The following is a 25,104-nucleotide window of genomic DNA, read 5'->3' on the forward strand; positions in this document are numbered from 1 at the left end:
GACAGAAGAGAAGAGTGGGCGGGCCTTGGCCTGAGCTCGTCCTACCCTAGGCCCCCGGCTCTGAAACCCTAAGGCTCTGAACGGGTTGTCCTCTTCTTTGCCTGTTACAGGAATAACTAACGTGAGGCAGTCAGAGTAATTTTGGGGAAGTTAGGGGGCCTTATGCACCTACATGTGTGTCCTAGAGGCTGCAGAACTAGTAGCGTATGGTTTCGTGGCAGGGTGTTGCTGGCATTTGAGTCAGGCTTATGAAGGGGCAGCCTCGGTCTCGCCGAGGAGAGGGGCGGATCTCCGAGAGATGGTCAGCCAAGATGGCGGTGGCGGCTGCGGCGGCGAGAGTTTGGGGAGCAAGTCGAGGCTTGGGACGGGCCGGCCTACCGCTCCTGCGGCTGCTTGGGGCTCGTGGGCTGGCTAGATCTGTGAGTACCTGGGGCACCTGAGAGTTTTCTCCAAGGAGGTATCGGAATGTTTATGCCTTCAGAGTGAGGGGGGGGGGGTCCCTTAGGTCCTTGTAGGAAGTGAAGGAAGGGCTGTTAGAGAAAGGACGAGGGCTGGGAGAACCACTTGGACAGGACATGCAAGGGAATAACTTACACTTCCTTAGGAGAAAAGCCAGGCAGCTCCTTTGTGACCCTTAGGGAGGGGGAAAACTTGGAGAGAGCGAGGGAGTTTCTTAATTGCCGCCCATCCCCAGGGGAGGCCGCTTGGAGAACACGGGAGAAGGGTGTGATCTCTCTCCTCAGGAGCTGGAGAAAATTGTGTTTGTAAGGGAAGGGCTTTCTTCTCAATAAAGTGTCCACTTTAAAGGAGGAGGAGAGAGACATCAGTTGCCCTTTCAGGGGCTTTTATGGTGCCCGTGTTTCTTTGCTCCAATTCTGATTTTTAAAAAAAACTGCGTTAAAAAAAAAAAATAGTCGTTCTGGGATATCTCTGGTGGTCCAGTGACTGAGACTCCGCGCTTCCAATGCAGGGGGCCTGGGATTCATCCCTGATCAGGGAACTTGGTCCCACATGCCGGCAGTTAAAGAGTTCGCATGCTGCAACTAAAAATCCTGCATGCCACAACTAAGACCCAGTGCAGCCAAATAAATAAAGATAAAATACTTACAAAAAGCCGTGGATCCTGTGCCTCCGATATAGAACGATAGCCAAGGGCCTTGTCGGTTTTGGTCACTCTAAGGAGGAGGTGATCAGTGAATATTTACTGAACTAATGAGGGGAGAGGTTCTGGCAGAGCACTTAGTCCATATTTCTTAGAAACAGTGGAGAAATGCCTTGTTTCTTGTCTAAAGGAGCAGACTCCCTTTAGACTAATGCTGCTAATGGCAGACTCGCACAGCAGAAATGTAGATGGGAAACACTATTTAGAGGGAGAGAGGAAGGGGGCTGAGAAAAGCTGTGAACTGAGATTTTGCATATAAGAGCGTAGTGGTTAAGAAGACTGACTCATGCTAAATCATGTGAGGCTGTGTTCTGTAATCTACCACTTTCTAGCTCTGTAGCTTTGGTCAAGGGACTACTCTTCTCTGGACCTGATTTTCCTCTCTGTAAAATGCTAACAATGGTCACCTCGTAGAGTTGTTGTGAGAATTAGATATGTAAAGTGCTAAGAACTGGATCTGGCATATGATGAGGGCAATTGGAAGTGTTAGCCACTGTTTAAAGTGAGGTTGGAGGGAAGGGACAAAAACTGACCTCTGAAATGGGGGGTGGGGGGGAAGAAGGGAGGTGACCTGGGAAAGGCCTGGATTGGTGAAGGCCTTGGCGGGAATTCTATCCAGATCTTGGGGGGTTGGGTGTGACCATCTGATCACCAAGCCATTAGGAAGGGAAGATGGAATCGGGGAAGAAGCTTTTGCTAGAAGGAGAAATGGGAGGAGGATGGGCTGTGAATAATGTGTGGGAAGACCTGAGAAGGGAAGTCACTTGAAGCAGGTAATTTCAGAAAGGTTACTGGAGCAAGAAGGAGGTGGGAGAGTCCCTGCCTTTGGGCTGATCTCTGTGGGGGTTTGGTTTTGATTTGAGCAGTCAAATCCTCCACAGCTCCGTCTTTGGAGCCCATTGGTTGAGCCTGTGGAGTGAGGGTGAGCTTGACTGGGTGGGAGGAGGGAAGATCACTCACGGCTGGTTAAATCCACCTCCTTTCTGGCTCAGTCTCCTTGCTAGTCTTCCCTCTTGCCTTCCCTCCTTTTTTTTTTTTTTTTAGTGAGGTCATTTGTTGGCGGGGAGGGAAGCAGAGGGGGTGGTCTTTCATTATTTATTTGGCTATACTGGGTCTTCCTAGCAGCACGAGGGAGCTAGTTCCTTGACCGGGGATCGAACCTGGGCCCCCTGCTTTGGAAACGTGGCTAAGATTGGGAATCAGCCACTGGACCACCAGGGAAGTCTCTGTGTATTTTGAGAGTCCCTGTTTCTTCTTCTCCACTTTAAATTATCTCACTTGTTTTTCTTAAGCTTAAAAAAACTTTTTTTTTTTTGGAGGGAAGAAGAAGGAGTAGTAGCATTTACTCAAACATCTGGGGCCTGGTGTGTCCAGTAGCACCTTCCCTCATGACTCAGATGGTAAAGAACCCGCCTGCCAATGCAGGAGACACAGGTTCGATCCCTGGTTCAGGCAGATCCCCTGGAGAAGAGAATGGCAACCCACTCCAGTATTCTTGCCTGGAGAATCCCATGGACAGAGGAGCCTGGTGGGCTGACTTTTTGTGATGATATCCACGTTGTTCAGTACGGTAGCCACTAACCACCCATGGCTACTGAGCCCTTGAAATGTGGCTAGTATGACAGAGCACTGAAGTTCTCATTTAACTTTAATGACTTTAAATAGCTAGAAGAGGTTGGTGGCTGCCATATTGGATGATGCAATTTTAGCCAGTCAAGGTGGAGTCAGGAGATTGTATCTTGGAGGCAGGTTGGGAGGTTGTGTTTGTAGTGGACTGGTTGGGTTGTTGGGGCAGGCAGTGTGGGGAGGAAGGCTCCTCATTCTCCACCCACCCACCCCAACCCCCGCCTGCTTGTCTCTCCTTTCACTCCCCTTTACTCACTCTGTGCTCTGTTGCCCTGGAGGCATTTGGCTGGTTCTGCCCTCAATCCTGTTTCTAGCAGACATTTTATTGTTCAGGGAGAAGAGGAAGAAGGGAAATTGGTTGTCCCGGAGTCCTAAGTTGTTTGCTCAGCCACCACCCCAAGAAGCAAGTGTGATTTCGATCAAGTCACTTCGCTTCTCTGAGCTTTGGCAGGTGGGGTGACTAGAGCGCCTCCTGCCGCTGGGAGTCAGGGAACACCTCAAAGCTGGGTCTGTGTGAATTATCAGTAACGTTCTCTCTCGGACCCTGCTGTTCAGGCAGTGTGTCTGGGGCCCTAGCACTCCAGGGCCCTGTGCAGCATCTCCATGTGGTTGGTGCCCAGAGTATATCGCAGCATGAAACCATAGGAGTTCATCTCCCTCTTGGCTGGTGTCTTAATGAAGCACTTTATCATTGACAGGGCCAACTCATACCATTGTTAAAAACACTGCAAGGTACATACTGGTAGTTTTATTCTGTTACAGGGGAGGAAACTGAGGCACCGAGAGGTGAGGTCTGAACTTGGAGCTCTGGACTCTAGAACTGCCCGGAGAAGCAGGGACAGGACTTCGGTTCAGGTCTTACCACATCCTGCTTAGTCCAGACTGGGTGTGCATCGTCAGCCTCTGCCTGGGGCTGGTGGCAAGGTGGGGTGCCCTCCCCTCCCTGCACTTCAGCACCACTGGCATTTTCCCTTCCCTTGGGTGAGCTCCCACCACCTGGGTAGGGATATGGTCTTTCCAGTGTGGGCAGACAGGGCATTTCTTCAGAGAAGCTTTCCCTCCCCCACCACCAGTCTCAATCTGTAGAACAGGGACTGTAGCAGTACCTCCCTCGGAGAGAGATGGTGAGGGTTAAAGGAAACGGTTCTTAGGAAGCACTTATGACACATACCTAGGGCTTTCCTGGTGGCTCAGCAGAAAAGAACCCTCCTGCCAAGCAGGAGACTCGGGTTCAGTCCTCGGTTGGAGAAGATCCCCTGGAGAAGAAAATGTCAATATTCTTGCCTGAAAAATCCTACGGACAGAGGAGCGTGGTGGGCTACCGTCCATGGGGCCGCAAAGAGTCAAACCCGACTTAGTGACTAAACCACCACCACCACCCACACCATGCGCTCCATGAAGGCTCAAGAAACGGGAGCTGTTGTTTTTCTCCAGGGACAGGGACACTGGTGTGGCTCTGACTGATGCAGAGCAAGGATGCCTTACACCTTCAGTGACTTGGGGAGCTTAGTGCTACTAAACCCCCCGGGTCCCTGAGGCCAGAAAAAGCCTGACCTGTCTCCACCCTTCCCTGGCTTCCCCAGCCAGGCCCCCAACCCTCTCTGGCCCCAGAAAAGGGAAGCCACTAATGTGGATGTTGACATTCTCAGCTGGAAGTAGAGCCAGGGTTTAGCTCTCTTTGAGGGCAGTGTGCCTCAGATCCCAGAGAGCTTTGGCTGAGGTGACCTTAGCCATCTTAGCCTCAGAGGACCCAGTTCCCTGGCCCCATCCACAGAGCTGTCCCAGGCTGGATCCCGCCGTCCTCTCCAGCTTCCCTGTAGTGGTCAGGATGCCTGGCTTCATATGCTGACATCGCTGCTCCCGATCTCCTTGGATCGCGGACAAGTTGCCTAAGCCCTCTGAGCCTTGGGGCCACCTCTCACGGCGGTGTGGTCATGGTGCCCTCCTCGGGTTCAGTGGGACATGGACATCACCCAGTGCGGGCCTGGTGTGGCCCGGACGCACGTCCTTAACTGCTGTCATTAACGTGCCGCAGCCAGATGGTCTCCACGGTGCCAGGGTCTCTCCTCTTGCCTCAGCCTTTGTCCTTTCAGAGAACTGACATGTTCCCCCATCCCAGTTTTTGCCTGGCTCACCCCTGCTCGTTCCGCAGGCCTCAGCTTCCCTCTTCCTTTTCCCCGAGGTTCTTTCCTCTTACACGTGATACAGATAGTGAAAGGCTTCCTTCTCCAGGTATAGCAGGTGCTTTTTACCCGCCCACCAGCAGCTGGTGAAGTAGAAATTCTTCGTGGGTTCAGGGAGGCGGTCTCCTGTCCCCTGTGACGTGACTGGAGAGCCAGGATTCAAGCACGGGCCGCTCAGCTCTCCAGCCCTCACCCTACCTGACGTGTCGACCCTTCCCAGTCCTGCCTCCTCTGAGATCGCCCCTCCTGATGGTAACTCCTGTGTTCAGTGTCCATCATCCGTCTCTCCCCATCGTCGCCAGCCCTCAGTTCAGGGCCTGACTTAGAGCAGATTTTCATTGACGCCTTGTTTGACCACAGTAGCCATCAGGCACACTTGTTAGGTACTCACATTTGTCCAGTGTTGCTTATACGCCAGGCATGAGGTCCTCTACACACAGGAGTTCTTAATCTGCACACCAACCTCCGTATACACATGAGGAAACTGAGGGAGCTGTAGTTCCACATCCCGGAAGCAGTGGTGGACTTGGAGTCCTTGTCCTTAACTGTGCCCCGTCAGTACTTGTGGGGCAGACCTGGCCTTCCAGAGCATGTCTTGGTCCTGTGCTGGGAGAAGGCATGGCTTCAAGGCTTCCTGTAAATCCATGCAGTTTCTGCAGGATTCCACTAGGACCAACCCACTTGCACCAAAAAGAAGGGAACATGGTTGGAGAGGCATATATCCTCTGCACGTGATTCACCGTGCCCCCCATCCCCACCATGATGGAGCCTTTCCTGAGGGCCAGGCACTATGCAGAGCCCTTTGAGAGCTCATGGAATCAGCACAGTATCCTTGGCGTAGGTACCACCTTCATCTCTACAGGCCCCGGATGTGGGGGTGCTGCCAAGGCCCAGCTCCAGGGACAGCACCCTGCCGGTAGCCCTGCAGCCTATGGGGGCAGATAGCCGTGCCCTGACGCTGGGGTTTGCTCTGAGCCCTGTGACTCTGTCCTGGGTCCTGCTGGCCCCTGGCCTCGTGTCCTAGAGCCCCTCCCCAGATGGAGTCTCCCCTGCACCTCAGTCTGGAGTGTCCACTGGGGCCCTGTCTGGAGTTAGCATCTGCTCTGAGACGCAGGCAGTCCTTCCCAACTCCCCTTTTCCCCAATCTTCCCAAATGCCAGTCAATTTCTCTTTTATCATTTCTCCTCCTAGATTTTGGTTTTTTCCCCCCTTCTACCAGTTTTTGAGCATATAATAGGTCCCACAGCTGTGCTGAACCCTCTGCATACCTTATCTGAGGTACTACTTATAACCCTGCGCAGCCTTTTTGCAGATGAAGAAATTCAGAGACACCGTGTTTTGCAGAGGGCTGTGCAGTGAGCTAAGAAATTGGAACCCAGGTTGGTCTGACTCCAAGCCTGTGAACTTAACCGCTCATTCATGCGTTGGGTCAGTAATTCTCTGTTGAAGTGTGTGCCCTGTAAAGCCACGTGGACATGCTCCCTGCCTCTGGAGCTCGTGTGTGTGTGGGGGGGAGATGACACTTAACCAGGTGGTCGGGAGGGTCCAGCCTGCGTGAGCACCCTGAAAGCAAGAGGGTGGTCTGCAAGAGCTGAGCAGCTGCCCTGCTGTTGTCAGGCCTGGGCCTGCCCTGCCGTTGGAGCATAATTTCCTTTCTTTCCTCACCACCACGAATGCAGAGAAACGCACACTCATTCACATTCCCCCACTGGCCCCTTTGCCTCAATTAAAGGAGGGAGGGTGGGGAACCCATTTGTGCACCCACGTGTGAGACCCAGCTCAGGACGAACCCAGGTGTCGTTTTTCAGTTCCTTTGGGAAGTGAAGCCACAGTTAGCCAGCCGAGAGAGGACCCTGGGGACCTGTGGGAAGTCAAGATGCAGACGTGTGGAAAGTAGGCAGCTGGGGTGGGGAGACTGGGCTTGGGGGTCTGGCTGTCAGCCCTGCCCAGGTTTGAAGCCCAGTCCCGACTTGTCTGGTTTAGCTCTGGGGCCTGGTGTAGGAAGTGGTATTACTGCCCTGAGCCTCAGCTTCCTCGTCTGAAGGGCAATAGTAAGTACGCTCTGCTTCCCGGACATGCTCTGAGGGCTCAGTGAGGGTTGTGTCTAGGGACTTCAGCCTGGTACCCTGCTTGGGCTTAATGAAGGGGCTCTGTTGCGCCACTGAGATGGTTCAGGGCTGTCTAACTGGAGGGCTGAGAAACGGGATCAATTCTCCTGGTGCGCATGTGGGCTTCTCCTGGGCTCTCCCTGCCAGGCCTTCTCTGAGCCGGGGGTTGCGATGTTTCCCACCGGACTCCCCCCCAGTTCCACAGATACACGCCACTCCTCACGGTCTGCTTTTTGCCTGTTCTGCCTTGCCTGCATGCTAAGTCACTTCAGTCATGGCCGACTCTTTGCGACCCCATGGACTGCAGCACACCAGGCTTCCCCGTCCATCACCAACTCCCAGAGTTTACTCAAACTCATGTCCATTGAGTCGGTGATGCCATCCAACCATCTTACCCTCTGTGGTCCCCTTCCGCCTTCAGTCTTTCCCAGCATCAGGGTCTTTCCCAGTGAGTCAGTTCTTCACATCAGGCGGCCAAAGTATTGGAGTTTCAGTTTCAGCATCAGTCCTTCCAATGAATATTCAGGACTGATTTCCTTTAGGATGGACTGGTTGGATCTTGAGAGGACTCTCAAGAGTCTTCTCCAACACCACAGTTCAAAAGCATCAGTTCTTCAGTGTTCAGCTGTTTTTATAGTCCAACTTTCACATCCATATATGACTACTGGAAAAACCATAGCTTTGACTAGACGGACCTTTGTCAGCAAAGTAATGTCTCTGCTTTTTAATATGCTGTTTAGGTTGGTCATAGCTTTTCTTCCAAGGAGCAAGTGTCTTTTAATTTCATGGCTGCAGTCACCATTTGCAGTGATTTTGGAGCCCTAGAAAATAAAGTCTCTAACTGTTTCATTGTCTCCCCATTTATTTGCCATGAAGTGATGGGACTGGATATCATGATCTTCGTTTTTTGAATGTTGAGTTTTAAGCCAGCTTTTTCAGTCTCCTCTTTCACTTTCATCAAGAGGTTGCTCAGTTCCTCTTTGCTTTCTGCCGTAAGGGTAGTGTCATCTGCATATCTGAAGCAGAATACAGGCAAGAATACTGGAGTGGATTGCCATGCCCTTCTCCAGGGGATCTTCCCAACCCAGGGATCGAACCCAGGTCTCTTACATCTCCCATATCGTCAGGCGGGTTCTTTACCACTAGAGCCACTTGGGATGCACGTATGTTCTGTTACCCCGGCCTCAAATGCGCCTTCCCTGACTCCTAGATATCCTTTGGGTCCCAGATCTCACATCACTTCCTCAGGGGAACTGTCCCCTCTCCACTCTGCTGTCACCCCACAGCCTCTCCTGGAAGAACACACACCACCCTCGGTGTTACTTGTTGGGGATCTGTCTTCCCTGCTGTGTGGAGGGGCAGGTGTCTTGCCTCTCTTAGGTCCCCAGAGCCCAGCACAGGCCGTGGAACAAAGCAGGTGCTCAAATATTTGTTGAATGAGTCAGTCTGGGCTTCTGGAGGGGGTTAGGGCTGGAGAGGGCGGTGAAGCGTGTGGAGCTCTTTGCCAGGTGCTGGGGGAGGAGGCCTTCTAGTGTAGATGAGAGCAGAGATGTGGTGGTGGAAACGAGGATCAGCATTACTTTGCAGCTTCACGATAGGTACAGATACTCTGCTTACCGTTTTATACGCGTGCTTTTGTCTAAGCCTCCCAGCGTTTCCATGAGGTGTTCTCCATGTTACAGGTGGGAAAGGGGAGACTTGAGGAGGGAGACCCTCATTCCCATGGTCACACAGAGGTAGGCTGACTTTTAAGGGCTCCCAGATGTAAACTCTAAGCTGAGAGACTGGCTTAGAGTGGTCTCCTTGTTGGTAGAGGGGTCGGTGAAGAGCACACTTGGGTGTGTGTGTGTGTGGTCATCATGGGAGATGAGAGGAGGGGGTAGTTGTGGTCAGCTTTGAGAGTCCTTGAATGCCAGGAGAGGAATTTGGGCCTCTGATAATTATAGCTACCAGTTCCTGAGCCACCTGCCACTTTATTGGATCATTTAAGCTTTACAACAACCTTGTGTGATGGATACTATGATTTTCACCCCAGTTTTACAGCCGAGGAGCCGAGACACAAGGCAGTTACAGGAACCTGCCCGAGGTCACACACTGGGAAGGTGATGGAGCGGGAAGTCAGACCTTGTGTGTCAGGCTCCAGAGTCCACCACGGCCTGGCGGCTGCATCACCAGCAATACTGCCTGCCACCACAGGGAACCTCTGCTGCTCCTGACTTGGGTGTTCCCCTCCATTCTCTATCCCCAGCACCCCCACTGGTGGCAGCGACAGCAGCACTTCTCGTCCCTGGATGACAAGCCACAGTTCCCAGGGGCCTCAGCGGAGTTCATAGATAAGCTCGAATTCATCCAGCCCAATGTCATCTCTGGGATCCCCATCTACCGCGTCATGGACCGGCAGGGCCAGATCATCAACCCCAGCGAGGATCCTCACGTAAGAGGCCGCCTCCCCCTGACCCCGTGCCTCCCACACCCAAGCCCCTTGCCCATCTCCTCTCTGGCCCCAGCTGGCCCACGTCTGTTTGTGCCTTTGTCTGCAGCTGCCCCAGGAGAAGGTGCTCAAATTCTACAAGAGCATGACCCTGCTCAACACCATGGACCGCATCCTCTATGAGTCCCAGAGGCAGGTGCGTGGGGATGGGCTGGGGAGGGGGCCTGGGATTACCTGAGGTCCTGCACCCTACCTATGTCTGGGCCAAAAGACAGCACCCAAAGAAGCGGGAGTGGAATGGAGATCCCTGTTTTGTGGTCCTGCCCCAGGGCAGAAGGTTGAACTGGATCACAGGAAGCCTGTTGTCTGGTGGGCTGGGGCTTAGCTGTGCTGGGGACGGGAAGACAGAAGACTGGGTGGCCCTTCCTCTCAGACACTCACAGTCCTGAGAACAGGGTGACCCTCGGCGCTTCCTGGAGCGCCTGTGTGTCGTGCGCTGTGGAGGGACAGTCAGCAGTGTTAGCTTCAGCAGACAGAGACCGAGGCACAGCAGTGTCAGCGGAGAGGGGGCTTGTGGACTCGAATACCTGCAAGTCTACAAGGCCCTGTTTCAGGCACGGCTGGACCCAGGGACCCGAAAAATGTTACCAAACCTGTTTCTCTCTCCTAGTGTCTCTTCCATTCTCCCTTGCCTTGGCTTCCCTCATGCTCAAACCGCGGTGGTCTCTGGACGCTCCAGGCTCACAGAGCAGGGGCAGTGAAAGGGTTCAGGGTGTGGGCTCTGGAGCAGGACTGCAATCGGAGTCCTCATTCTGTCACCCTCTAGCTTTGTGATCCTGAGAAAGTTGCTTAACCTCCCAGTGCTTCAGTTGGCTGGTCTCTAGCTACCTTATGGGGTTATAGCTACTTTGCGGGGGTTGATGGTGGCGTACATAATAGCCTGAGAAACAGTGAAACTGGCATTTGTCATGGATACCAGCCTCGCAGTTACTATCTTCTCTACTTAGCAGTGGAAGGAGTGTCTGGTCCCTGACTTTCCAGCAGAAGGCCCAGGGCTGATGCTCATTGGCCAGGCTTTGGTCACAGACAGATCCCTCTTTGAACCAACCCATGAGATTGACTGGCCAGGCTGGGGGACCATGTGCCATTGCCTGGGAACCGTGGGAGCAGATGCCTGGAATCTGTCCTTCCTGGGCTGCAGAGACTTAAGAACAGGGGCACGGGGTTCCTGTTAGAAAAGTGGGAGAATGCAGGGCAGGCTGGCCCTCAGCGTCCACCACCCCTGCTGGGTCAGACGTGGGGATGGGCTTGGGAATCTGCACCTGTATCAAGCCCCCAGGTGACCCCACTGTGGACTGAAGCCCGAGGCCCACCGAGGGCAGTTCCAAGCAGGTCATGTGGGCAGCCAGCTCACAGCAGTGCTGCGTGTGGGTTCTCCACCCTGCCCTTGGCTCCTGTCGTCCACAAGATCAAGACCGGCCCTTCCTGTCTGCCCTGTCTCCCGTTGTGGCGCTCAGCCATCTGTTCGCCTCTGCACAGCCTCAGGGCCAGGCCACGCCTCCCATCCACTCATGTTCATGGGCTCCTTCCTGCCCCTGGGTTGACTGTGCACACGGGACCTTTGGAACCTGATGACGTGGCCCCGAGTCACGACTGTGACTTCAGGCAGTTGGTTTTTCTTGTCTTTGCCTCAGTTCCCTTAGTGTATTGAAGAAAAAAAGTAGAAATAAAAAAAAAAAAAAAAAAAAAGTAGAAATAACAAGAGAACACATCCCACAAGGTGGGGTGGGAGTTCCGTGAGACGCGCACATCAGGTCCCTTTGCCATTGGCCAACAATGGGAACCCTCAGTAAGATCAGCTTGGCCATCAGGTTCCAGCCTTTATTAGCTGGGATGACGCTCAGCTATAGGTAGCAGACAGCCCTCCCTCAACACCCCCCAAATCATAACAAAAATAAAAGCAATAGTTTAAACAGATTAGTAGTTTCCTTTTCTTGCATAAAAGAAACGTGGAAACAGGTGGTTGGGACTGGTACACCACAATGTCGCTGGACACCCAGCACTGGCTTCTAGCCTCTAGGGCCCCTCAGGAACCAAATGGCTGCTGGAGCCCTCCATCACGTCTTACTCCAGGCAGGAAGTAGAAGGAAGGTGGAAGGTCGGACATGGCACTGCCCAGCTATCTCCCCACACCCACATTTATAGAACTTTCTAGGTAGACCCACCAAATAACACCACACGTGTCACTGGTCACTCCCAGCTGCCAGGGACACTGAGAAAGTAGTCTGTCAGCCTGGGCAGTTGCTGCCGGTGGTATAATGAGACCTGTTAGTAAAGACAAGAGGGATCGGATGCTGGATAGGCAGCCATGACCTCTGCTACTAGCCTATGTCCCGTTTCCTAGGGATTCCTCCTCCTCAGGCTCCTCCCCACGCCACCCTTGACAGCCCAGCCAAGTACTCAGCATCCACCCACTCGCTTGGCACCGGCAGTCAATTAACTTTTAATTGGCTCCCCACTTGGAAGCAAGTATTATTCATCGGTTCCCGGACTGTGACGGGAGGCTAGGCCTGTGGGACATGAGGCCTGGGAACAGGGCATCCTGCAGAGGCCGACCTGACTGTCCGTTTTACCTTCCATGCGGTCCTGCTTACCGCCCATCTCTTTGCCGGGGCTCCCAGGTCTCCAGCTAGACTTCACCTCTTAGCCCCAGTTCTGCTTGACTTCTCACCCTGGGTGTCCCTCACCGATTTCAGCCTGTCCGGACTTGACCTCAGCACCTTCCTCCCAGACTTGCTCCTCTTCCTTCCTTAGGCCATTTCTCAGTGATGGTGCCACCATCCACCCATTTACCCAAGCTGGAGTCCCGCAGTGCACCCCTGTCCCCTCCTGTCCCCTAGCTATCACTTCCCCTCTCATTCTGTCTGTCCTTAGGTCTTTAATTAGAAATCCATTCTGCTCAGTACCACAGTCAGGAATCCAGACTTCCTATGTTTCTGCTTCATCATCGTGGGCAGCTTGACTTTCTTCCTGTAGTTGTTGCCTCATGTTCACAAGATGGCTGCCACAGGTCGAGGCTTCATGTCTCTGTGCGAAGTAGGGGAAATGGATGACAACGATGCAGTCATCTCTTTTATCAAGAAAGCAAAAGCAGACTTCCACTTGTCTGGCTAGAACTGTGTCCTGTGGCCACTTCTGACTATAAGGGAGGCTGGGAACCTGCTTTTCCAGGCTCTGGGATTGAGGGGTTCAGGAAGGGGGAGTCACCTTGGGCACTGGTGTATCCAGCTAGGAGGTGCCTCTCTCTCCAACCTTGCCTCCCCCTGCCCCCTGCCACACTTTACATCCCAGCCCTTCTGGCCTCCTGGCCTTTGTTGTTAGCTCCCTGGAAACCTCCACCATCCCGACGTTTGCTCACCTTAGGCCTTGCTCTGTGATGCCTCTCCATGGTGGAGTGGGTACACCTTCAGCTTCCATCACCTGACCAACCTGGCACTTCTTCCATGGAGGCAGGCCTGCCAGCGTGGCCTGGCCCAGAGCCGGCCTTCAGGAAGCATCTGCTGAATCACAGAGTCAGCAGATAGTCAGCATTTGGATACTTGTCTGTTGTTGCCCAGCCTCACTGAACCTGGGCCCTTGGGCCCCCCTCTACCCCCAGGGCCGCATATCCTTCTACATGACCAACTATGGCGAGGAGGGGACGCACGTGGGGAGCGCGGCAGCCCTGGACGACACAGACCTGGTGTTTGGCCAGTACCGGGAGGCAGGTACGTCTGACCTGGGCCAGGCCCTACGGAGTGTGGGCCTGGGGCCTGGATCAGCCTCAGTCCCGCCTGCTCTGAAGGCAAGGCCTACGTTAGTTACCAGTGTGCCCTTCTGTGAGCGGCATGATGCCAGGGAAGACTCGGGGTACTTCCCCTCCGAGAGGCCTGGCGATACCGTAGTTAAGCGCCTGTGCCCCTAACCTTTCCATGCCCTGCTGGTGATCGGATGTTACATTTGGGACAAGTCACTTCCATTCTCTGACCCTCATTTTTCTCATCTTAGAGATTATGATGGGGCGGCGACCCCCTGCGTGGTGGGGCTGCTGGGAGCCTGCAGTGAGGGCAGGCTGGGCTGTGGGACCCCCATCCACACGTATAGGGCTCTGCCGGCCTCTCCAGGTGCCGGGTCACTCACCCAGCAGAAGCAGATGGGCGGTGTGTTCTAACCACTTCTAAGTGAATGAGGGAGAGGATGGAAGAATCACAGACTAGGAATGAAGAAGACAGACGAGCGTTTAGGAGAGACCGAGGAGAGGGGAGCTGAAGTTGGGGGTTCCAGAGCAGTTGTTGGTGTGGGGCCAGGGGGGAGCCCCGTCTGTCCCTTCCTCTTAAGTGCTGCACAATCCTGGGCAGGTTGCTTAACTGCGCCGTGCCTCAGTTTCCTCATCTCACGTCCTCACTGTGCAGGACGGGGACCCCTCCCAAGACAGCTTCACCGGGCAGATGACACGAAGCCCTCAGCACAGGGCATACGGTGCAGAATAAGCCCTCAGAGTTGGAGAGGATGCTGCGGCTGGAGCCTTGCACCCTGCGCAGCATTTCCGGGAGGTGTGGCCTGGCCAGGCTGGCTGTCCAGAGCCTGGACCAGCTGGCATGGCCGTCCCCTCAGACTGTCTCCTCTCAGCTGCGCCAGACCCCCCACCCCCACACACTCCGGGAGGACAGACGCCCCGTGATAATGACTCTGGTTCAGCATCATTAGATTTCCCCGGGCGCTGGGCCACAAGCCAGGCCCTGCCAGGTTTGCCGAGTGCTTCCCGCTGTTTCTGCCGAGGGGTTCTCTCTGGGGAGGGCTCCAGGCAGGGCCTGGCATCGCGGGCATCAGCTGGGCGCTGCACACAGGGGCCGTTAGGGCCCGGGCCGCCTCTCCAGGAGTGAGCCGTCCTCCCTGGGTCCTGGAATGCCCTGCATCCCAGCAGCTGCGGGGGGCGCCTGTGCAGGGCAGGAGGAAAGGCCGACCCCGCTTGCCCGTCCTGACTGGGCAGCTGCTTGCCTGGCTGACTCAGTGTCTCCCGTCTCTGAAGTGGGGAGAACAAGGGCACTCAGGATGGCGGCTCTCCTGGCAGCCTGTCTCCGTTCCCGTCACAGGGGGGTGGAGGCCCCTGCCAGCCTTGCACTGGAGGGGCTGCATGGGGTCCCCGCCAGCCCTGCCAGCCGGGTAGTGTGAAGCCCAGGTCAGAGAGGTGTGCGCTTGTGGCTTTTGATGATGAGGTAGGTGTCCACCACGGGTTTTACTGCTGAGAACAGATTTGAATGTTTCCTCCCTTAGTCCAGGAGTCATGAACATGACCCATACGTTTGTTTGGTACGTATGATTTTTTTTTTTTTAAGTAAATGAATTAGAGGAACACTTAAAAATCAAGTGGCTTCTCAAAAGAAAAAGAACAGGCAAGCTGAATTTCTCCTTTTGAAAAACGAAACCATGTGGACTTCGTGAGCAGAGGTCAGTGGGCCCGAACAACAGCCTCCCTGTTGAGCCAGGCCTTTCGGCTCTGTGCACCGTCCCTGTGAGCATCCGAATGCGCCTTCGCCACTCTAGTCTGGCTCCCTTGCTGTACCGGCAGGGGGACGGGGCCTGGCGGTGGGTGAGGGGGTGGCCTTCGGGGGTTGGCCTGCCCCCCATACCAGCCACCAGAGTAGCCCTGCCTCCTCCCGCTCCAGGTGTGCTCATGTACCGGGACTACCCGCTGGAGCTGTTCATGGCCCAGTGCTACAGCAACGCGAGCGACCTGGGCAAGGGGCGCCAGATGCCCGTCCACTACGGCTGCAGGGAGCGCCACTTCGTCACCATCTCCTCTCCACTGGCCACGCAGATCCCCCAGGGTGAGAACGCGCGCCCAGGCCCGGCATACGCAGACTGACAACGTTCCCCGCTCGGGCCCTCACCTCCTCCACCGGGGCCTCCTGGTGGGCGCCAGGACCGAGCGCTGGTCTGGGCACTAGACTTACAAGATCTCTCTTTCTGGGACCCTCGTAGGAGGGCTCTGGTGGCATTCGGCAGGCACAGCCACACTTTGTTTCCCATGCTGGTGCTCGCCTTGTGTCTGTTCACCGGCACAGCCAGCCGTGTGGAACTGTGTGCCAGGTTCCTCGCTAAAGGTCACTGGCAGGTTGCAAGAAGAGTTGGCTCTCATGTTGTGGACCAGGTGGCTCTAGAGCCCAGGTTCTCTACCCCCACCCTGGTCTTCCTCTGTCCTCGGAGTCTGACTCCCCCAAAGCTGATTCTGGAAGCGCACGATGCTTAGCGTAGCCGGTGTGACTTCTATTAAAGATGACCGCTTGTGAAGCAGACCCGCTTGGGGCCAGGCCTGCAGCCACAGAGTGCAAAGACAAGGTCAGTCTGCTCCAGGGCAGACACTTGAGCTGATGTGTGCAGGGTTTAGCAGAGTCCCAGGCACGTTCGCCCCTAGTAAGTTTTAGATATCTGAGAACAAGGGCGGTTTATGTCTGAGGTGGGAGGTGGACAGGGCAGCCTTCTCGGTGGAGGTAGCATTTTTACTGATCTCCATTCCGTAGAATTTCCATAAGGTGGGGTCAGGCCCTCACCTTCTGTTTGGGTGAGCGGTTTAGTCAGTCAGTTGGATATGTCTGGAGTCCATGCGGTGTGCTGGGCTCCGTTCTAGGAGCAGTGAACAGAGGCAGCAAAACCCTGAGGCCTCCTGGTGCTGACCTTGGTGGGGGAGATGGACAGCATCCAGAGCAGATAACACGTGGAGTATGTCAGGGGTCATAAGGCCTACCAGGCAAACAGCCCAGGTGTGATACGGGCTCTTGACTTTTGAGCACACTGGCTGGGGGAGGAGGAGCGAGTCCCGTCAGCCTGGCCGGGGGGCGGGTAACAGGGTGGGGAGGCTCAGGCGCGCAGGGGGGAGGCGGGGCTGGGACCACCAGGGCAAGCTGAGGAAGAGGTCAAACTTTAACTCCCATTTGGAGGTGGAGCAGGTGCGGGAATGACAGGACTGAAAGACGCTGAAGGTTTTGGCCTGAGTGGTTGGAAGGATGGAGCTGCCATCAGATGAGGGGAGAGGACTGGGCGGGGCAGCTTTTCAGGGACTCAGGTGTTTTCATCCCCTCAGAGCCTGGCGACCGCCAGCCTAGCCCCAGAGGCCCGGGTCAGGAACGGGTGTGAGTGCTGGTGAGATGCGCATGTCTCTGCTTCTGCAGCGGTTGGGGCGGCCTACGCGGCGAAGCGGGCCAACGCCAACAGAGTGGTCATCTGTTACTTCGGAGAGGGGGCGGCCAGTGAGGGGGATGCCCACGCCGGCTTCAACTTCGCCGCCACCCTCGAGTGCCCCATCATCTTCTTCTGCCGGAACAACGGCTATGCCATCTCCACGCCCACCTCGGAGCAGTACCGCGGGGATGGCATCGGTGAGGGCCCTGCTGGGTGCCTGCCCCTCCCCTCCCCTCCCCTCCTGGCTCAGGTCTCGACAGAGCCCTGGGGCCGGGCCGGCCTCTCTGTCCCCACAGCGGCTCGAGGCCCCGGGTACGGCATCCTGTCCATCCGCGTGGACGGCAATGATGTGTTTGCCGTGTACAACGCCACCAAGGAGGCCCGGCGGCGGGCCGTGGCGGAGAACCAGCCCTTCCTCATTGAGGCCATGACCTACAGGTACTGGCTGGCTGCCCCCTATCATCCCCCAACCGTGACAGCCTGTCCCTGACTCCTCGCCCACATAGGTCACTGTCCCCACTGCACGACCCCATTGCCCGAACCGTCTGGCCTCTTCTGGCCTTTATTCCATTCCCACTCCTTTGTTCCTAGTCTAGCCCTGCCCTCCTGACCCTCGCCTGCGGGCCGCAGCCTGACCTGGGCCTCCCCTCCCCCTGTAGGATTGGGCACCACAGCACCAGTGACGACAGCTCGGCGTACCGCTCGGTGGACGAGGTCAACTACTGGGACAAGCAGGACCACCCCATCTCCCGGCTGCGGCATTACCTGCAGAGCCGCGGCTGGTGGGACGACGAGCAGGAGAAGGCCTGGAGGAAGCAGTCCCGCAAGAAGGTAAGGCAGGGCTTCCCTGCCCCAGTTGGAAACCACCCCAGGGGCCATGTTCCCGTCTGATGCTTCATAAGGAACGCTGCACGAATGGAGAGGCTGAGGGGGTTGTTCGTTGTTGTTTAGTTGCTCAGTCGCAACCCACTCTTTTGTGACCCCATGGCCTGTAGCCCACCAGGCTCCTCCGTCCATGGGATTTCCCTCGTAGGAATACTGGGTTATTCCCTCTCCAGGGGATATTGCGATTTCCTTCTCCAGGGGATCTTCCCAACCCAGGGATCGAACCCACATCTCCTGTACTGGCAGCAGGATTCTTTTCCACTGAGCCACCGGGGAAGCCCAGCTGGGGGTGGGGTTGGGGGGTGCCACTGAACGGAGTCTTGGGGATCGCCCTGATGTCACAATGCCCAGGCATGGGCACCTTGGCCATGTCCCAGCAGGTGTCTGTCCCCAGCTCTTTCACCTCTGAAGAGGGATACTGGGTACCTGCCTCAGAAGCTTGTCTGAGGCCTTGCACTTACTCCACATGCAGTTTAGGTGTCCACTAGAGTCCGTGCACTGCCCTCCTCAGCCCTGGTCATCAAATGCCAGGGACATTGCAGCCCAGTGGGCAGGGCGGACCCTGGTGTTGGCCAGCACGTGCTTCCTGACTCTGCCCCGACCATGTCATCATGGACACGTTTTTTTCTTTGCCTTGCTTTCCTCACCCGAGTTACCTGCTTCTTAAGGCCGCTAAGCGGCCGAGATGATTCTGTACTCTCAGTACAGCGCCGGGTTACACTAAGGATGGAGAGGCTGGGGTTGGTGATGTTAGCTGTCACCACTGTTATGATGATTATTTCCATCATCTGCGTGGGAACTTGAGGCTCAGGGGGGTCCCACAGGAAGAGGTAGGTTCCTGGGTGAGGGATCGGCTGCCTGCCCACCGCCCCTTGTCTCCCAGGTAATGGAAGCCTTTGAGCAGGCTGAGCGGAAGCTGAAGCCCAACCCCAACTTGATCTTCTCGGATGTGTATCAGGAGATGCCTGCCCAGCTCCGCAAGCAGCAGGAGTCTCTGGCACGTCATCTCCAGACCTATGGCGAACACTACCCGCTGGACCACTTTGAGAAGTGAGGCCACTCGCCCCAAATGAGGCCCCACAGACCTTAGGGTAGTGCCTCAAATACCCCAAGAGGCAGCCCCAGTTTGAGGGGCAGACGGGACTGGCAGGGTGCCAGCTTCCTCAGCAGCTGCCTCCAGCACACTCAGGAGCCAGGCAGTACTTGAGGTATCTCCTTTTCCGCTAGGCTGTTACACTGGGTCAGCCCCCTCTCGGCCCTGAGTTACATGGGCTTCTCTCAGGGGCTGGGCGAGGGCACCTCTGGGGCTGGACGTGGCCGGTTAGCCTGTGGAGCTTGACTCAGGATGAGAGGTCAGCACGCAGTGAATAAACTGTCTCTGTGTTTGGCTCCCTGCCACCTCTGGTTTCTGTTTCCTGGAGTGGGGACAGTGGAGCGAGGCCAGCATGGCTGGCTTGGGACTCCCCTAGCTCCTCCACTGGAGATGAGTAAAGCCACGGCTGTTGAGCTGTTGTCTTCCTCCAGAGACTTTCATAAGCTGGAGGGTCAGCTTCAGTGAATGGCATGGGGGTGGGGTCCTCCAGAGATGACCTCAGGTCTCCCGAAGAACGGGTCAGAGCTGGTGTCCAGCATGACGGCTCGGCCATTAGAGCGGACCTCGCCCAGGGTGGGGGCAGCCGAGCCTTGCTCTGTACACTACCCCAGGTTCCGATAGACAAGAGAGATGACTCTAGGTCTCAGAATGCGGAGCGCACGTATTTTGTTTCAAAAACAAAAAGACGAGGCCCAGGAGGGGCAGCCTCCATTCCAGGACCGCCTTCCTCACCCCTCAGGGGCTGCCCTGCCCGCCCCTCCGCCTCCGGGGCTCAGCACTGGAGCCCAGGGTCCTGCAGCTGTTTCCAGAGCCGGATGCTGTCCTGAGGGCTGAGGGGTCGCACAAGCAGCAGGTCTCGGAAGGCACAGGGGTCAGCAGTGCGGTCTGCCGGCCAGGCCGTGAGGAAGCCTTTGTGAGTCCTGGGGGCCAGGCCCAGGGCTTGGAAGCACAGACCAGTGTAGACGTCGCCAAAGGGGAAGGGGGCCACGCGGGCCGCCGCCTGCAGCAGCCAGGGTGCCAAGCGCCCCGAGATCACGTAGCCACCCCCGCTGGCGTAGGCCGGGTAGCTGCCCTCGAAGAAGGACCCGGGCACGTAGAAGGGTCCTCCGGGCTTCCGGAGGGGCTTGGCCTGGGTGAAGACCTCACCCAGGTAGAGGCCCCGGGCCCGGGCAGGTGACAGGCCCCGCAGGTGGTCCAGCAGAGCAGGGGTGTGCACGAAAGCGTCGTCCTGGGCCTGCAGGACAAAGCTCACGCCGGGGCAGTGGCGGCCAAGCCAGGCCAGCAGCATCAAGTCCTTGAGCGTCTGGTTGAAGGGGACGTCGAGGAAGTCCCAGAGCAGCAGGTCACTGTAGCGGCGGCTCTCCCAGGACACCAGGGTGCTGAGGTCCGGCCCCGCCTGGCCCACTGGGGACCCCAGGAGGAAGAGCAGCCGGATCCCAGGGGCCGACCCGCCCCATGTCTGCCTCACAGCCTGTCGTTCCGCAAAGCGCCCTGGTTCCGACTTGACAGCCAACAGCAGGAAGGGGACGTCACCGGGATCCCCGCAGCCGGTCACCTGGCCTCCGCCACCTGCGGGCAGCCACTGTGGGAAGCTCCGGCAGGCAGCCCACAGCAGGAAGCGGCGGAGGTCCTCGGGGTAGGAAGTGAAGTCAGGGATCTCGGCCGCAGCGGCAGCCCCCCAAGCGCCACAGTCCCCTGCCTCTGTGCTGTTCACTCCGGGCAGGGTCCCCAGACGCCACTGCTGCTGGTTCCAGTAAGCCGAGGGCAGCGGGCCAGTCTGGCCCAGACGGGCTGAGAGGTTGGCTGGCAGGGTGGGCTCGGCGCTGGCTGCCGTGGAGCCTGGCGGGCTGCTGCGGGGTCCTGGGTAGGCCTTGCCCAGGTGGGGCTCGGACATCCACTCGATGTACACTTTGAGGCCCAGGAGTGTGAGCAGGGCTGACAGGCAGAGAAGGCACTTGTGGCAGCGCATGACCTGGCCCGGGGAGGGGCGGCTGTGGGAGCGGCTGAAGAGACACAGGGGCCTTTGGGGCCGGCCGCTCTGGTGAGGCTTCTGCGGTCCAGAACCTGACCCGGCCCTCCACCGACCACCCGAAGCCCGTCTTCCCGGACCGGCGAACCCCCGCCCCACTGCCATTCCAGCTCCTGGCTCTTTCCACTCAGCCACTCAGACCCCTCTGTCTTCCCCGTCCGCATTCCCACCCTCCTAGAGACCAGGGGCTCCTCGTCCCTGCCCCACCCTTCCCCTGCTCACCAGGAGTCAGGATCACAGGGATCACGTCCTCGCCCCACAGCCCCCACCCCAGGCACTGCTCCCTCCTCCTCACCTCTGGGGCCAGCTCCGGCCAACTCCAGCGCCCTGGGCCTGGGTCCGGCTCTCTCCGCCTTCGGTCCGGAGGTGCCCGTGTTGTTCTCCAGCCCAGCCCAGCCGGTCCTCGGGCGGGGAGGGCCCCAGGGGCCGGGAGGGGCTGGGGCGGGGCTGAGGGAGAAGGGGGGCGGGGGAGGGCGAGAGGCAGGCCTGAGGGATGGGGCTGGGGCGTGTCGGGGCTGGTTTTCTGGTGAGACCGGGAAAGGTGCGGGGGAGCCGGCAGGCCCGGGAGGGGAGGACCGGGGCCTCAGAGAGAGTCCCAGGGAGGGTGAGGCTGAGGGCCGCTGAGCCGGGGCTGGGAAGTGTTAGAGTGACCCAGGGAGAGGCAGAGCCCTAAAGTGGCCAAGCCTGAGGCCAGGGATTGGGCCTGGCCAGGGGTGGAGGCGGGCGGTGAATGTGCTGAGAGGGCAGGGGGCCTTGCCAGAGCGGAGGGTGTTGCCAGGAGTCAGGGTGGAGGGGGGAAGGGGACTAGTGAGGAGAAGACACAGGCCGAGGAAGCAGAGAGCTGGGGAGACCACAGGGGCAGGGCAGGGGGGGAGAGAGGCCCAGGGAGGCCCAGAGGAGAGGCTAGAGGTGGAGCCGCAGGAGATGGGGGAGCCCGGGGGGAGGGGGGGGAGAATGTGGAGGGGCAGGTGGAGGTACCGGGGTGGAAGCGGAGAGCCGGGAGTGGGTGAACAGCCAGAGCCAGGGAGAGGCCGAGAGGGCGCTGGGGAGGAGCTGGGGAGGGAGTGGGCGGAGGGGGAGCCAAGCCAGGGGCAGTGAGGGGTGATGAGTGGGGGCACCGGGAGCCCTGGAGCTGGGCTGACCCCCGCACCCCCTCCATTCCCTTGGATGCCTGGCAGGGCTGCAGTCCGTCCCTCCTGGTCCCTCTCTCCAGCCCTGGGCCGGCCCTGCCTACAGCTGCACGGTGACTCCAGGAACACTCACATCCGGCCCCCTTGGGACCAGAGGGTGTCTGCCTGTGTTTATGGCCCTGCCCTCCAGGGGCCTCTGCTGTTGGGGCTGCTCCAGCTGTCTGGGGAGGCAGGCCAGTGGGGCCGGCTCATCTAAGACCTCCTGGAGCCTGGGGTGAGAGTGAGGGAACCCCCCCTCCCCCGCAGGTGAGCTTGGCCTGACCCCCCTGCTTGTTGGGAACTGTCCAAATCGCTGCAGGAACCCTGTCTGTCAGCAACAGCAGTTTGAGTAATGGAGCCCATGAGACCAGATGGAGGAAGAGAGTGTGGAGAAGGTGGGGACTATTGATGGAGTAAAAGCCAGAGTGGGCTGGGGCAGGGCTCTGAGAGCCCCTGGAAGGGGTCTGCAAGCCTTTTTACCCCCAGGCTGGGCAGGGGGGCTGTCTAGCCCCCCGACTCTTGGCTCATCTAGCTACTCCCAGAGCACAGACCAGGGGCAGGGTGGAGAGTTTGGGTTGCTGTATACCTTAGTCTGCAGACATTCCAGTGAGGAGAGAAACCATCCAGCGACTGGAACAGGTGAGGTCAGATGTCGAGTGACTAAAGAGGTAGATGCCTTCTGGTAGAATGTGGACCCCAGCCTGCATTTCTGCCTCCCCAGGTCTTTGGATCTCCCTCTCCAGTTTATGCCTGGGCAGTTCAGGTTTCTCACCTTAGTCACCGTAGGTCACTGTTGAGTCCCAAGTTCCAGTCAGCCAACCAAGAAAACTGTCAGGCCAACACTAGCTGCACTAGCTAACTCACTATATCCAGAGTCTCCAGTAAGTGCCCTTCTATCAGTGAGCTTCGCTCCGTGCGGTGTGAGGTCCGCTCTCCCTGGCTTAACATCCGAGAATCCACTCCCGTGCGGCTTCTTGAGTGTTGACTGTACATCTCTCTGCAGGTCTTGCCCTTCCGTGTAAGAGCTGTTCCCTTCTGGGGCGCGGTGAGCACCTGCTCCCTGGAGCTCGCTGAGGCTTGACCTGCGGCACTTGCGGTCTAGTGACAGCAGGGGGCGCTCGTGGTAAGTGTCAAGAAAAGCTGATCTCCCTTTCAAGGCATTTGCCCCAGGGGAGGTCATGGCTGGGTTTTCAAGTGTAGGATCGCAGGTGGTCTCCCCACATTGTTAGGGAAGGCTTCCAGGAACTCGGGGGTTCAAGGTCGTCTGTTTCCTCTGGGTCCAACCAGATGATCCGAGTCCAGGTTTCTGGATCCCACCGTGTACCAGTCAGTGCCCTCACTTCCACCACACAAGAAACTTGTCCAGACTGTGGGGTTCAAGTGTCCTAACTCTGCAACCCACAGACCTAAACACTGTGTTGTATTTTCAGCAGTATCTATGAGCAATAACTTTGGCGGGGGGAAATGCTGTCATGGGAGCTTGCCAATTCCGAGGGGGTGACTGAGCTGGGCACTTGAGGGAATCTGCCCAACCCTATCTTTAGAGCTGGCATTACTGCCAGTGTCACGCCCAGCAGCCACAGGGCCCCCCAGGGCACATGGCACCTCACTGGCACCTCATCACAACCCCAGGCGATAACATTTTTGTGATGCTGCTGCATGCCTTGGATTTTTATTTTTTTACTTTTTATTTTATACTGGAGTATTCCCAGGTAGCTCAGTGGTTAAAAAAAAAAAAAACCTGCCTGCCAGGGCAGGAGATGGTACATTTGATCCCTGGGTTGGGAAGATTCCCTGGAGGAGGAAATGGCAACCCACTCCAGTATTCTTGCCTGGAGAATCCCATGGACAGAGGAGCCTGGTGAGCTACAGTCCTTGGGTTCACAGAGTTGACTAAGTGACTAAACAATAGTTGATTAACAGTGTTAGTTTCAGGTGTATAGTAAAGTGATTCATGTACATGTTATCTATTTTTCAAATTCTTTTCCCATTTAGATAATTACAGAACATGAGCAGAGTTCGCTGTGTTATACATAAGGTCTTTGTTGGCTATTTAGCCTATTTTTTATTTGTTTGGCCCCTCTTAGTTCCCCAGCCAGGGATTGAACCTATGCCTGAGAGGGTAACAGGCAAGAAGGCCAGAGGTTCCCAAGCAGCAGGAGGAAATAAACTGCAAGTGGCAGACGTCCTGCCTTGAGCTAACCAACGTCTTTCTTGTGGAAATGTTTTTTAAACTACGTACTTGCTTTAGAATTTGCCTTTCTTCAAAATGGTTCCACCCAAGACTAACTTTTTTTTTCTTTTCTCAAACCTTGGGCTGATAATGGCTCAACAAGCCAGTGTTCCTATCAATTGTTTTATGGCTGGGGGATGCCATCCTGTCTATTGTGGGAGAGGTCTGGTCAAACTCCCTCGGCCTTGAGCTGTCTCTCATATCTGATTAATAGCTTTCTAACAGATGTAAAACACCTTGCTAAAAACTAGCAAGGGGGCACTCTTTCTGTCCCCTTATGATATCCATGTCAGAAGCTTTCTCTATACTCTAATAAAACTTTGTTACACAAAAAGTTCCCCAAGTAGTCAAGCCTCATCTCTGACCCCAGATTGAAATCCTCTCCTCCAGAGGTCACGAATCCCGGTGAAACACACAGCTCACAGCAGCAACCTTTCATGCCGTCAGCAGTGGAAGCACAGTCCTAACCACTGGACCACCAGGGAACTCCCTATTTTAAATATAGCAGCTTGTGCATGTCAATCCCAAACTCCCAGGCTATTTCCTCTCCTTCCCCCTAGTAGCCATAGGTTTTTCTCAAGTCTATGAGTTTTTGGTTTGTAAGTTCATTTGTATCATTTTTTAAAAATTCTACATATAAGTGATATATTTTTCTCTCAGACTTACTTCACTTAATATGATAATCTCCCAGTCGATACATGCTGTTGCAAATGGCATTACTTCTTTTTCATGGCTGAGTAGTATTCCACCATGTATCACATATACCCCCTACATCTTTGTTATCCATTCATCTTGTTGATGGCATCTAGGTCATGGATTTCTAATGTTTCATCTCCTACTGCCAAGGAGCTCAGCAGTGGACTCAAGCCAAAGGCATCATTATTCATTCATCCTGTTGATGATATTTAGGCCATGGATTTCTAATGTCTCATTTCCCATTGCCAAAGAGCTCAGTAGTGCAATTAAG

At 56.3% G+C, this 25,104-nt stretch overlaps 2 protein-coding genes across 10 annotated transcripts; one reads left to right on the forward strand and one right to left on the reverse strand.

Moving 5' to 3' along the window:
• The first annotated feature begins 262 nt into the window (after positions 1–262).
• Positions 263–24,474, forward strand: BCKDHA (branched chain keto acid dehydrogenase E1 subunit alpha). 4 transcript variants are annotated; one of them, XR_009692400.1, is made up of 11 exons: positions 263–419; positions 9,328–9,513; positions 9,620–9,706; positions 13,169–13,277; positions 15,216–15,377; positions 16,719–16,925; positions 17,025–17,166; positions 17,388–17,559; positions 18,497–18,663; positions 22,908–23,027; positions 23,992–24,474. XR_009692400.1 is itself a non-coding variant. In XM_061139377.1 (10 exons), the coding sequence occupies exons 1-10, from the start codon at positions 312–314 to the stop codon at positions 22,173–22,175; spliced, it is 1,344 nt and encodes a 447-aa protein (XP_060995360.1). In that variant the 5' UTR covers positions 263–311; the 3' UTR covers positions 22,176–22,190. The 4 variants fall into 4 exon arrangements, 3 of the variants coding, with proteins under 3 accessions (XP_060995360.1, XP_060995358.1, XP_060995359.1); XM_061139377.1 differs by lacking the exons at positions 22,908–23,027; positions 23,992–24,474 and adding an exon at positions 22,172–22,190; XM_061139375.1 differs by lacking the exons at positions 22,908–23,027; positions 23,992–24,474 and adding an exon at positions 21,914–22,136.
• B3GNT8 (UDP-GlcNAc:betaGal beta-1,3-N-acetylglucosaminyltransferase 8) lies at positions 11,184–22,901 on the reverse strand. Of its 6 annotated transcripts, XR_009692403.1 has the most exons (5): positions 22,491–22,901; positions 21,031–21,182; positions 12,929–13,070; positions 12,477–12,597; positions 11,184–11,835 (listed from the first exon to the last, which is right to left on the reverse strand). XR_009692403.1 is itself a non-coding variant. In XM_061139379.1 (4 exons), the coding sequence occupies exon 4, from the start codon at positions 20,673–20,675 to the stop codon at positions 19,479–19,481; it is 1,197 nt and encodes a 398-aa protein (XP_060995362.1). In that variant the 5' UTR covers positions 20,676–20,727; positions 21,031–21,182; positions 22,491–22,564; positions 22,677–22,901; the 3' UTR covers positions 19,405–19,478. The 6 variants fall into 6 exon arrangements, 3 of the variants coding, with proteins under 3 accessions (XP_060995362.1, XP_060995363.1, XP_060995361.1); XR_009692402.1 differs by having other exon boundaries at positions 11,184–12,597; positions 12,929–13,067; XR_009692401.1 differs by having other exon boundaries at positions 11,184–12,597.
• Positions 24,475–25,104: the final 630 nt, after the last annotated feature.

Source organism: Dama dama, chromosome 4 (assembly GCF_033118175.1).
Source record: "Dama dama isolate Ldn47 chromosome 4, ASM3311817v1, whole genome shotgun sequence".
Taxonomy (NCBI): Eukaryota; Metazoa; Chordata; class Mammalia; order Artiodactyla; family Cervidae; genus Dama; species Dama dama.

Coding starts and splice junctions, on each gene's coding strand:
- B3GNT8 (XM_061139379.1), bottom strand. CDS start 20,675: ATGCGCTGCCACAAGTGCCTTCTCTGCCTGTCAGCCCTGCTCACACTC.
- BCKDHA (XM_061139375.1), top strand. CDS start 312: ATGGCGGTGGCGGCTGCGGCGGCGAGAGTTTGGGGAGCAAGTCGAGGC. Junction 420..9,327: donor CTCGTGGGCTGGCTAGATCT/GTGAGTACCTGG, acceptor CTCTATCCCCAG/CACCCCCACTGGTGGCAGCG. Junction 16,926..17,024: donor GTACCGCGGGGATGGCATCG/GTGAGGGCCCTG, acceptor CTGTCCCCACAG/CGGCTCGAGGCCCCGGGTAC.